At 34.6% G+C, this 13,814-nt stretch overlaps 1 protein-coding gene across 17 annotated transcripts in view; it reads right to left on the bottom strand.

Annotated features, from left to right (window-relative positions):
* GRM7 (glutamate metabotropic receptor 7) overlaps positions 1 to 13,814 on the bottom strand; it is a 761,960-nt gene that overhangs the window by 258,252 nt on the left and 489,894 nt on the right. For all 17 annotated transcript variants that reach the window (XR_004950368.1, XR_004950366.1, XR_004950365.1 and 14 more), the window contains one exon: positions 4,998 to 5,198. Coding sequence is in view for 9 of the 17 variants with exons in the window: in XM_036218948.1 (XP_036074841.1) it covers positions 4,998 to 5,198 (201 nt within the window). In the remaining 8 variants the exon portion in view is untranslated. The remainder of the gene's footprint in view (positions 1 to 4,997; positions 5,199 to 13,814) is intronic.

Here is a 13,814-nt window from a genome sequence, read left to right as displayed (position 1 = left end):
GCAGGAGTCAAAGGAGGAAGGAGGAGGTATGATGAAGAAAACAGGTTGCAGTGATATAAGGAAGGGATTATGAGCTAAAGAGTACAGATAGCTTTCAGAAGCTAGAAAAGGCATGGAATTCTTTCCCACCTTTATTATTCAATCTCCCTCTGTATCTGATTATCACTAATGATACTTTTCTCATACGAGTAATAAGGATCAAATGTAATTTTATGTATATATATATACTTATTTATATACACATATTATATATATGTGTATATATATACACACACATACACAGTGTTTAGTTCCATGTCTTTTAAATAATATATGCTCAAGAGATGTTAATGACCTTTTTTAGTTTTTATTTCTCTTATTGTTATACTTGCTGATATCCCTGGATCAGAGCACGTGCCTTCAGATAGCTAGACTAATGTCTTTTCTGATTCACCAGAGTTGTTTCTTCTCACTGGTATCTAATTTAAATTTCTCCATCAGTGTAATTTTTTTTTTCCTCCCCCAAAGAGCAGCCTAGAGTTCACTCTCAAAGTGGACACTGATCTGTGAGCAACATAGCTTTGGTCTCATCAACTTGAGTCAGTGGCTGAATCTGTGTGGGACCAATAGCACCATTTCAATGTGTTTCTTCTATTTGTACCTAGACGCTATTCCCACAGACCACAAAGGCATCCACCTGCTTTAACACAATGGGGATCTCTGAAGCCCTCGCTGTGTAGGAATCAACACAAGCCTTTCCAGTATAGGGAAAGAGGGGGGAAAAAAAAAATTTTCGATATTGGCTTTCTACTTTCAGTGAGCTTTCCAGTATATAAGAAGATCAGACAAAAATCTGTATTGGTGAGAAAATAATCCTATTATTTTTCAGGAAGACATTAACATTCAGATACCTTTCCTTTCACATTGGGTCCTAGGATCCATGTTGTGCTTTGCCGTAATTCTACCATTTCCAGTCATTAAGTATTATGACTTCAGCCTTTCGTAGTCTTTGAGAGAGGATCTCAGGCTCACCAGCTAAATATTCATCGGCATGGATGTACCATCTAACCATTCTCCCTTCTTACAATATTAGTTAAGAGAAATGACTTTTGTCGTGCTCTTTCCATTCTCGTTAAAGTTCATGCTTAAAAATCAAGACAGAAGAGCTGAATACTTTAAGTGATGACTTGTAATAACATATTGTGTGACTTTGACCTTTTTGATAGATTCTATAAAGCAACCAACTGCCTTATTTCTAGCTTTTCGTTTCCACAACTCCTTTTTAACTCCTTGTCTCTTCAAAGAGAAAAAAGGGGACTGTGTTCAATGAAGTCTATATTTAAAAAAATATCAAAGAAGTCAAGAGAAGGAAAAAAAGTTATCAAAGGAGAAGTAATCACCTGCAGAAATGTCTACAGGCATCAGGGCTAGAATGCAGGTGCATTAAGGTAAAGGGAATAGGGCCACTTGACAACAGGATACTGAGAAGATGATATGACAGGATGTACTCAAATCTGAAATCTCTACTAGATCAGAGTATCTGAATGAAAGTCCTTTCTTTCTGGACAGAGAAGGCTATGGAATCTGTGTTGCTCAGATGACAAAACAGTCCTCAGCATCAACGTGTTTACAAGTTTTCTCCTCTCATTTTACCAAGCTATGCACAGATTCCAGAAATATTGTACTGATTTGTGTTCTACTTGTCTAGTGCTGCCCAACAAAATATCCTAAAACTTCATGCTCCAAATTACAACAACCTGTATTTTGCAATTTGGGCAGGGTTCAAGGACAGCACCTCCCCAGTCCACTCATGTTAGTTGGGGCAGCTGGAAATCCACATGCCTGACAGTTGATACCAGCTGTCAGCTGGGACCTCATTTGGGGTTACGGTCAGAAAACTCACATGTGGCCTGTCTGTTTGGCTTCTTGGCTTCCTCCCAACATGGTAGCTGTGTTTGCAATACAGATGTCTCAAGAGAATGAGGCAGAAGCTCTATTAATTTGCATGCCTTAGAAGTCACATATTGTCACTTCCACATTAGACACACCCTCACTCAGATTCAAGGGGAGAAGATATAAATTTGACCTCTCAAAAGAAAATTAACTTCATGTTTCAAAAAGAGCACATGATATATGTCATTTTTTACGAAATATACCCCAAACTAATTGTCTTCTGAAAACTAGTAAACAAGTACAGACACACTTTAGATTAAATACTTCATTACACAGGCATTCTCTAAGATTTTGTATCCAAGACAAGAAATATGTTAAATTTACATCTACAAGTATTGACATCTGGTTAGGTGAGCCAACACTGAGATAACAAAATCAAATTTAGGCTCAGGTCATTGCATTCATTTGGGATACAAGTAAAAAGAATAGCTAGAAGTGATGAAAACAAAATTATCCATCTTTTCTCTTGGTGCATAAGACGAGGTGAAGTACTTGTTGAAGCTGTAAGCAATACTTGCAGAGCATCCCATTATCATTTCTTAAATTGATGCTTTGGTAAATGTGAAGGTTATTAAATTATACTCTATGGGTCTGGAACAATACTCCTAAGGGTACAGAAAATTTTGTACTGGAGTAACAAAAGAGAATAACTAAGCTTATTGAAATGAAAAAAATAAAAATAAATAAAAATCCTCCAAAAACATGCTAAAGAAAGGCTAAATTTTCCACAATGGACTAGAAAGAGACTTGGTTCTAGATCTGTGTCAGTAAAGTCTTGGAAAAATATTTTCTCCTCTCTCATATTTAATTTCTTTATGTAAAAATTAGAAAATTGAATGAGTGAAAAATGTCAAGTTTATTTTTACTCCAATAGTTGCTCATTTATAATAACATGGACTCCACTAATTAAAACTAGGTTTAAAAAACTTCTGAGCCCTGCCATCAATGAATGTCACAGTGCCTGAGGAGCCAGAAGTCCACATGGCAGGGCAAAAAAATCATCAGAGAAAGGAAGGTTATGTTGACCACAGAGCATGACTACAATGATGACAGAAACAATTCGCCTTGCCTGTGAACTCCCACAGAGCCTCCTTTCTAAGATGGAAAAGCAGGAATGGTGCAATAAGCCCTTCCTCTCAGACACTTAAAAGTAACAGGCTGTGGAATTAGGTGCCCAAGGTACCAAGTGTAGCATCATCACTACCTAGATGTATGGCTTTGGATATCATGATTCTTAATTCTTAGTGAATCAGTTTCCTTAACAACAACAACAAAAAAAGTAATAGTATTTAAACTGTGTTGTTGTTTTGAATATTAAATAACCCAACACAGGTACTTAGCACAGTTTCTGACACAATAGTCATTTGATAAACATACACTGTGTCCAGTCAGAAGCTCAATAACTCTGACTCATCAACGGACAAGGCAATTTTGACAAATTAAGTCTACATGCATTATCTGGAAGAAGAACGAGGGAAGAATTACCAAGAACATTCTCAAAACAATGCTTCTGTTACTCATATAAGAATGGCCATGCATATCCATGAATCAGAATACAAAGCCCAGAAACTGACCCCGGCATATGTAATTCAGTGTTTGATAAATAATGAAATGTATATGTTTTTGTTTCTTATATAAGTTAGTTATATATTTTAGGAGATTCTGTAGGATCAGGAAGAAACTACAAAAAGATCATTTGTAATTAAACTAACTTTCTGGTTTTAAACATGGTCATTTTTGTCTCCATCTGAACTAGAAGGCTACTGATCTCCAAGCTGGCTGTAGTTCATTTTCTCTTCACCCAAATACTAGATAACTTCTGGAAGTTTGATATAACATTGTGGGTTTAAATGGATTGTTATTTATAAGCAGAGAAGAGAGAAAATTTTCTTTAACCATAATATAATTATCTAAGCCAGGAAATTAGTATTGATGTAATACCATTTAAAACTCGTCTGCAAATTTCATTAAAATTTCTCCATTGTCTAACTAAAGCCCCTTTTCTGGTATAGGATCAATTAACGTTCCTACATCACGTTTAATAGTCATGTCTCCTTAGACTCTTCCAGCCTTGAACGATTCCTACATCTTTCTCATGGTGTGCTTTCTCATAATGTAGATACTTTTGAAGAGTACTAGCCAAATCTTTTGTAAGGTATCCTTCAATTTGGATTTTTCTTATGTTTCTGTATGATTAGATTGAGGTTGTATATTTTTTGCAATAAGACCTCAGATGTGATGTCATAACCTACTCAGACTATCTTAAGTCTCCATCTGTGTCTGAAAGGCCGGGAACTAAGAGTGCCCATGACTGCAGGCAGGAGAAGTCGGATGTCTCAGCTCAAGGCAGAGAATTTGCCCTTCCTTTGCCTTTTGGTTCTGTTCAGACCTTGAAGGGACTGAATTATGCCCACACACACTGGGTAAAGCCCTCTGCATTATTCAGTTTACCAAATCAAAAGCTCATCTCTTCCAGAAGCACGCTCACAGACACACCCAGAAATACTGTTTTACCAGCTATCTGAACATCCCTTTGCCCAGTCAAATTGATTGATAAAATTAAACATCACATGGTATAACAGAAAATTCAATATAGACAGCAATAAATAAACCTAACTCTATTACAAATTAAAAACAGAACCACACTGAAGAAGGTAAGGGAGAAAGAAATAAAATCAAGTACTTTTGGAAAACAGTATTTGACTAAATATCATAAGACTGAAAATAAAAACTACTGTACATAAATAGTGTATAATAACTAATAAATTTGTATGTTTTTTCACAGTTCTGAACTTTTTTCACTGAGGAAGAATTTGACTTCCTATAAATGACTTCACATAAAAACCTCTAATGTAAGGATAAACCATAACCCTTTAATATATATTTATTCATTCGTTCATTCACTCACTCGCTACTCATTCATATATTGATTCAGTCATTTGAAATTATATAATCAACCAGGTTTTGACACATATTTATGAGTAAATAATCATCCAATATGTACCTTATAAAACAGAATGCCAACACAGGGTTCCTAAAAGCATGGATGTTTGGAAAAGACTCACCATTGAAATTAACATTGCGGATGTACTTCAACAACTTCTTGCCCCCAGCTTGCTCCATCTCTGGACAGACACCTCGGTAGTCAGCACAGAGGTCCTTGTTCATGTGATGCAGGGCATGGGCCATAGCATAGACGGCGTCAATCACGAACTGAACTTTCCCCTCTTGTTCATAGTTGGAATCTTTTCCAATTCTCTCCTGTCCTGCACATGAAAACAGGGAACACACACAAGGACCAGTGTTGAGTAGACTGTCTAAATTTGTACTTACTTTCAACTATGCTCAAAGCAAACAATGTTCTGAGGAGTACAATAGTGAAAGCCACAGATGACTATCATGTTAGGTAGTTTTTAGTATTTGACTATGAAGTACATCACATGAACTTTTCCAATTAGTGTTAGACAAACTTTAGAAGCAGCACTCCAAGGATCACAATGATAGCTTTGTCATTGCCAACACACTAATGAAAAATAGAGTGGCCTCATAGAAACGAGAGATTCCTGGGATTAGAAGCTGGGCTCCCACATTCAAATCTCCAAAGCTCACTTACTCTAGAAAAGTGAGAGGCCAAAAGGAAAATTAGGGAAGACAAAAGAAACTCCACACTAAACTCATTACCTTCTGTATACCTACTCTACCTCCTGTGCTGCTTGACTCAATAGCTGGTAGTTCTGGCAACTCATATATTCGGGCTAGAAAAACGTGTCATTCTTTCCTGTCTCTCACTTCCTACTCTCATATACATATATCTAATGAATAGCCAAGTTCTGTCAATTCTACCTCTGAAACACTACCAGTTTTGGCTACACTACCAATACCTTATTTATGTGCTTCTCACCTCTTGTTAGGATGCGATCTCACCTGTCTTCCTTCATCTATTCATTCCTCTGTATTCATCTTTCCTACTGCAAGTCACCTCACCTCTATCCTTCAAATTCTTCAATGGCTCTCCACTGTCTACAAAACAAAATCCAAACTCTTTTCCCTGACAACTGAGAATACTTATCATGTTGCCTCATCTGCCTAGTAATAATAAGAACTGACATTGATCAAGTGTCCCCTACTGAGATGAAAGCTTTGCATACATTTTTATTTCATTCTTACTTTGTGAGCTAAATATTATTTATTCTCATTATCCAGATGGGAAAGCTGAGCTTTATAGAGAATAAATTATCTTTCTCTGGTTATTTACAGGTAGAGCAATGATGATGCTCAGGCTTGTCAGACCCCAAAGCTCACATTCTTCTGACTACAGTGGCCTTACCCCACATTTTCCCTCTACTTTTGTTGTTGTTGTAGTTACAGACAGGTATGGCTATTTTTTTTTTTCCTGAATACATCATAAAGAAATGTTTAGCTACCTTTGCTCGTCTTCCTTATTTTGCCAGAAATATTCTTCCTCCTTGTTTTTGCCTATCATATTTTCTCTCTCCATGACACAATCCAATGGTGCCCTATGCTTAGCCCCTCAATCACAAAGATTTCTATAAATTATTTCAAATTTTTATTATGAAATTAACAACAGCACTCTACTTTAATGCTCTAACCATTGGTCTCCTAGACTTTTTTCCCCCTCATATTCCCAACACTGAACACAGCATCTAGTGTCTAGATAATACTTGTTTTAAATTATCCATTCATTTAGTACATAATAGCAGAAACTCTCTTTAAACCTCTTGTGCCTCTACAACAAATAATTGTCCACAGATTGCATTTCACTTTCACAATGATATTTCCCAAATTGCTTTCTAAGGCACGTATGTGTAGTGAAGAAACAAAAGAAATTCTACAACTCCAATTCCTTCCCCTGCAAAAGAAAAGGTTCTTGATAGCTGCTGAGTTAAATATTTTTAGATTTTTTTTAACTGGGAGACTTTTTCAAAACGTTTAATATGACAAAACATACAATCTCCAAGAAGAAAATTCAGAATTTCCAAATTTACTTGTATTTATATTTTTCCTTTTCAGAGCATACATTAATATCTCATATGCAGACACGTCCATGTAAAACATGGACGTGTCTGCATATGAGATATTAATGTATGCAGACACGTCCATGTTTTACATGGATCTCATTTAAATACCAATCAATCTTATCTCATCTTGTCACTGGGCCTAGGCTTTTCAGTGTGTACAGAGTATTTTTTTTTTTTTTAATAAAAGTCATCATGAATTCAAACTACTTCTTCCTATTCTAATTCAGGACTATGAGTTTTTTCTACCCTCGACACTGAAACTCATATCTCTACCTCCTTTTTTTTGATGAGAAAAATCCTGATTCCTAATGACACCATTATGATTATTTATTCACGTTATTTCATAATATGTAGGCATCGTTTTTAGAACAATCATGTCTAACAGTCTAAAGAATGTAGTGTAATGAACAGCCTTGTGTAAATAAGTGCTTTCCAATTTTTGTCTGAATATTTTGGTGACAGAGTCTGAGAAGCGAAGTTGCTTTGTTAAAGAGTAAATTCATTTGTGTTTTTACTAAATATTGGCTAATTCCCCTTTAATAGGTTTGCACTGTTTTCTTTTCCACCGGCAAAGAAAGAGACTAATTTTCCCACAGCTTTATTATTACCAAAATATGTTATTAAACTTGGATTTTCTCACATATATGAAAAAAGCTACCAGTCTATTTTTATTTCCACTTTTCTTATTTTAGGGAATCAAAAGCAATTCTTGTTTTGTTGAACATCTTTACATATGTTAAAGCCATTGTATATCTTTACAAACAGTTTATAATCTAGCTAGCCAATTGTTATAAGAGGTTGCTGGTCATTTCCTTCTGTTTTTAAGTTTTGTCAATTAAACATATTAACTCCTTGAGATTAATTTGCTACTATTTTTTCCTAGTTTTTTCATTTTTCTTTATTTAGGTATTTATTTTCCAAATAAAATTACGTTATGTTTAAAAAATTGTTTTTCTGAAAAAAAAAATCAGTTTTTTTTTTTTCCTTATTGCTTTTGAATTTTCAATTGTGGTGGAAAAATGTCCCCATTCCCAGAGTATAGAAGATTCCACCCATCTTTTCTTCTAGTAGTACTTTTTAAAGTTAGATCTTTGATCCACTTAAAATGTATTCTGGTGTGCAATGTGAGGAATAAATAAAAAATTTGTCTTTTTCCACATAGTTATTCAGTTTTCATAACCTATAACATATGTCTTCTCTCACTGATTTGAAATATCTTTATTATACAGTAAATTTCCATATGCAATTTGGTCTATTTCTGGATTTAAAAAATCTATTTTATTGTTTGGTTTGTCTATTCATGCACTAACACTAGCGTTTCACTGCAAGGCTTTATAACATAATTTAATAACTAGTAGAGTTAGCCCCTGTTCACCAAAACTTTTTGATAATTTTTCCAAAATTTTCTGATAATTTTTATTTTTTCAAACTTCATTAAACATTTATCTAGCTCAAGAAAAGAAAAAGCCCTAATGGTACATTTATTGGTTTATGTTGTGTTTACAATAAACTTAGTAGAACAGAAAGTTCTATTTTTTAATTTTTTTTTTTTATGGTTATAGAAAGCTTTGTGAGGGTAAGTCTTCCCATCTGTCTTTCCATTTGCTCAAGCCTAGATTTGCTTCCTTCGAAAGTGTTTTAAAGTTTTTCTGAAATAGGGTTTTGAGTGTTTCTTGGAAAGTTAGTCTAAGTATGTAATTTGTTTTTGCTATTATAAATATGGTTTTTTCTATGTATTTTTTTTCACTGATTTTTGGTTGTATGCATAAAAACTATTCTTTGTTTTGTTGTGGTTGTATTCTTTTTCTACTATGATGAAAAATTTTAAATAGTGCAAAGCTAAAGGAACTTTACAGTGACTTTACCATTAGATTCTTATATGAAAATTTTACTGTACTTATTTTATAAGAGAATTCATTTTCTAATAATCATTTTATAACATGCTACTTTACAAATTACTCTTATATTTTATAGTATTTAAAAAAGGCAATCTTGAAGGCATTATGATCCTTATAAAACATATACTATGAATGAGTTCAGGCTAATAATTCAGGAGAACAGTTTCTAAACTGCATTCATAAAGACATCTCAGAAAGAACTTGGAAAATAATTGCACTATTTCAAATAATAAAATATTTTATTATTTGTGAAACATTGCAGGCTTTATCCCTCTCTTGGAGAGTAACCAGGTACATTAGCATATTAAAAGCTCTTAGAAGACTTAAAGAATACATTCCTCTTTGGGGCTACCAGGACTTGAAAAATGTAGCTTTGTATCAAGAAAATAAAAAGTGGCAAGTTTATTTTTTTAAAAAAAGGTTAATTTTATTTCCCCTACTGTGATGGGTACACCTGTTTGCCACTTCTGAGTCTCTGGATTCTCATTTACCACCTCATCCTCCTTCTCTAACAGAAATCTGATTCTAATCTTTAAATATTGGCAGAGGCCTGTAGGAGTGAGAAGTTCTAGACTTCTCTTGAGCCTCATTAAGTCAATGCTGATTTGTCTAAGCCAACACAATTTCCTGTGCCAGGGCTGATTTAAGAACAGGCATAGGACCCAATTCCAGCCAATGAGATAAAAGAAAAGAGTCTACTGGGGAATCCCTGAAAAAGTTTATTTGCTCTTAAAAAAGAGCTGAACTCAGTTATATCAAAAGCATCACACAAACACACACACACTCACACACACACACACACACACACACACACACACACACACACAGTTACTCTAGCCATTTTGTGGTCCTGAGGGAACTAAACAGCATTAAAAATGACAGCAGAATAAAAATGTGATAGGAATATGAAAATACAATTGAGCTGTGAGTTAGCCAAATATTTTTCAAGTTCATTTGAACACTACACTTCTTATCCATACACCACTTTACAACATCTTAAGAGACTAGCATTAAGCACCCTTTTTCCCACAACAAAAGAAAAAAAAGTGAAATGCAGTTTTCAGAAATATTTGTAACATAGATTGAAGTAGAAAAAAAAAAGCAATTTCATTTAATTTTCAGTTAAGAGCTCACTCTTTAAATCTTTCTGATTAACTAAGGTTTATATTCTTTCCTTGGATGAAGTTCATCCTTTTCATCATGCTCCTCAAAAAAGTCTAACTAAGGTTTCAATAAAATGAGGTAAACTCATTTTGAAGTCTCCTGATTTTCTGTTCCATTGTTATTTTTACCCAAAGTCCAGTATTTATCTTAAAAAAATGCACTTTTTTCAGCCTCTGTTGAACACATTGTCAGATGTACTACACAAGAACAACCCATAAACTTTCACTACCAGAATTTCTAGTGTTCATTCTGCTGGTGAGGTTTCTTCTTTGAAAGATCCACTTACCTTGCCCATTTTAACATATTGCTTTCTCGGAATATATGCTTTAGTTAATATGCATAAGATAACTATTACATTTGAAATTATTAAGATAAACAATTCCATATCAATGGGGAAATCGAAAGAAAGAGTGGGAGGTAGGGAGGAAACAAATCAAAGAGATTTGCCAGTGCAGACCAAAAACATACAAGATTCAGCAGATGTGAACAACTGGGCCCTATGATTAACATATGTTTCCAAGGGAGTGAAAAATTGTAATTTTTATTTGGATTTTTCAAATATTAATTGATGTTTTTGCTTTGAGAAAACATCTCTGAAATTATGCATGCTTGTGCTGACTGTGCTTTTAAACTTCGCATTAAATAAATGTTATATTATTGACTGTAAAGGCTCAATCTTAAATATTTCTTGAAGCTGAAGTCCTGAGCATTACTGTATATAATTAAAATATTAATACTTGGATCTATTGCCAGTAATAAATACCCTAATAAACAGGAAAAGAAAATATAACAGGAGATTTGAAAATAGGGCATATTTTAGTTGCGAAAAAACTGCTAGATTCTTGGTGAAGAGGATGCAGGGACGGCAGGGGAGATAACCTGGTGTGATAGAAAATGTTACAGTATCCTGAAAAACGCTATGGTTTCCAGGCAAGCCTTATCAAGATGCTACTGCAGCCTCTTCCATAATTTAAAAATAAATAAATAACTCAGTTTAGTGGATAACCCCCCCCCCCCAGGGGTATACGTTTCTTTTCGTAAGATCAAAGTTAATGGTAAACTAAGATTATGTGTTTACGGAATCTGTGCTCTTTGTTGCCACCTTCTATACTGATCACAGTTACAAAATCTTGCAGTAAATCTTGTGACCTTCAAGAAATTAGTAGAAAAAGTCAGAAGATCTGGATTAAGTCAAAAAGCCTATAGTGTTGTTGTGACTCCGCAAGTGAGGCTGAGTAATAATCGAATGTGATGAGCAACTCCTGAAAAGAATGGTGTTCCCGGTCATAGTGCTTCAGGCAGCGTGTATTTATTGCATACGGTCTGTGCACCATGCTCTATGCTAAGCACTTTTCATAATTTAATTTTAATTCTCATAACACTTTCTTGGGAAAGTACAGTTACCTTTTCCACTGGCCATACATTTCTTGCCTGTTACTTTATGATATATTACTTTATGACAATTAGCTAAATGGTCCCTTCCATGTCTGAATATGGAAATCAATGAACTGGGATTTCCCCTTTTTAATTCTTTTCATTTTCAACATTAGTTTAGAGCCAAAAATAATCTCAAAATTATTTTTGCTAGCCATAATTTTTAAATCCTCTTATCCCTTCTGAATGTTGCATTAGAATTTCCTGCAAGGGAAAATAGATGGTTTCTTCGTTGACCTCTTCTTGAATAGAAAAGTTAATGCCCAGAGAAGTCACCAAAAGGCTGGCAGAGGAACAAAGAAAACAAAGCAAATATTCCAGATGACTTACTAACTGTTCCTCTACCTTGGATGACCAAAATTTGATTGCAATTGAACCATTAACATCCTACGGTTGTGCGGTGGATACACAAAGAGCACTCTGTTAAAAATGCAAAAGGAGTTCTACCAAGGGAGAAAAGCAATATCTAGCCATACACATTTCTATTTTTATGCAAGATGCTTCTTGGAGAGCTACTTGTTACTTAAAACTGAGTTATCTTCAGCAATTCCATTTTCAACTTTCAGATATGTACTAGAAAAGATATGTGCAGTGAGTGTGTGTGTGGTGGGACAGGGCCCAGTGTGGGATAGGTTCCACAAAATGCACAGAGGGCGTGGGATTGGAAGGGAGGAATGTTTTACCTCAATGTTCACACACCCTCAAAATGTGCAAGGTGTTCTACAAGGACTTTCTCTATTGCCAAGGGCTGTCTGTTGAAGGTAACGACAACCAATTCGGCAAAAAACAGTGCTTCTGAAACACACAAGAAAACTTGCTATGACAAACAAGAAGAAAATGATTTGGTTTCTTAAATCTCATAGATTGTTTCAATTTCTCACATAGATTTTTTTCTCTCTTCTGATTTCTTAAGCTAAATTTTTGTTTATACTGTTTTGGTTGTTTCTTTTATAGAAATTGTAGGATCATTGGTGAAGCTTACATTCCAGAACTGACTTAAAGATTAGAAAAATAATAATAATACGGCTATGGATGCCTAGCCTCCTAATCCATTTTTCAGCCACAGCCCCTTCAGTAATGGGGTTCTGGCCTCAAAAATTCTGTGTATTTCATTCCAGGCATTGTATTCTGGTTGAATATTCAGAATATTAATGAAACAATTTACTCAAAAATGTATTTAGATACTAAATGTTATAATGAATGTGTGTGATCATTATCAATAGCTGCTAAAACCAAGAGTTGATGGGCTGGTGGGAATTTTATAGTGAGCACACCAGGTGACCACCGGCTGCTTAGTCTCTCCCTGTCTTCTGTTTCTCTTGCCCTCCTCCTCCTGCTTTAGACATTAGTAAATTATGTTTTAATTTAGAAAATAGTATTGTTTGTATGCGTATGTATAAGTGAATGAGAGAGAGAACATGTAAATCTAAAAACTTCACACACAAAAAATAAATTTTCAGAGTAAAATTTAAAAAGTCAGCTTAGCTCCTTTGTCTCCGGTGTAAGTCCCCTTCCCAAATATAATCACTCTTACTTCTCACCTTAACACCACACAAAATAATAGATTTTATGTGTCTTCTAATATGATGTAATAGTGAATGTACAGTTCCAGTTCTACTTGGTACATATTTTGTGAGATAAACAAAAAGCGGCCTAGAGAAAGAAAAAAGAGAGGGGGTTGGGGGAAGAGAGACCTGAACACAATCAAGCTTCTGGATCTACCAAATAACTTAAATAAAAAAAAAAAAAAATAGAGAAACATGTAAATCAACATTGCAGAAAGGCAAAGAGTAAAATCCCCAAATGAGAAGTTCTACAGAAGTAGTAATATACTATTTTCTTCAAATAAATGGCAAAAAGTAAAAATAAAGAGGACCACTTCGAGATTAAAAAAGACTTAGATGTATCAAAAATTGTGCTGTATGGACTTTGTGTGGATCCACATGTGAACAAAACAATGGTATGAGCACATTTGTGAGCAAAGTGAGAGACTATTTGATAATAAGCAACTGCTGGTTTTGTTGTTCATGGATGTGAATGTATGTGTGTTATATATTTTTAAGAGCACTTATGTCTCAGAGATGCATATTACTGAAGTATTTTTTTTTAATTACATGTCTAGGTCTACCTTAAATTGGCCAGGGGTAAGAGAAAATTGTTTGTATATTGAATACAGCTGAGTTTCAGTGATGGCTATATGGGGATTCATCATACTGTTCTCTCTGCTTTTGTGTTTGGAAGGTCACATGATGCTAATGAAAATTAGAGAAAAGTAAGAGTATGAAGAGAAGGAAGAAGGAAGAAAGAGGAAAAAGAACAAAAAGAAGACTGAGATTAAGAAAAAAGG

The sequence above is a fragment of the Rousettus aegyptiacus genome, unplaced genomic scaffold (assembly GCF_014176215.1).
Source record: "Rousettus aegyptiacus isolate mRouAeg1 unplaced genomic scaffold, mRouAeg1.p scaffold_m13_p_4, whole genome shotgun sequence".
In the NCBI taxonomy this organism is placed as follows: domain Eukaryota; kingdom Metazoa; phylum Chordata; class Mammalia; order Chiroptera; family Pteropodidae; genus Rousettus; species Rousettus aegyptiacus.
Note: the sequence above shows the minus strand (reverse complement) of the source record. Positions and strands in the feature narration are given on the sequence as shown.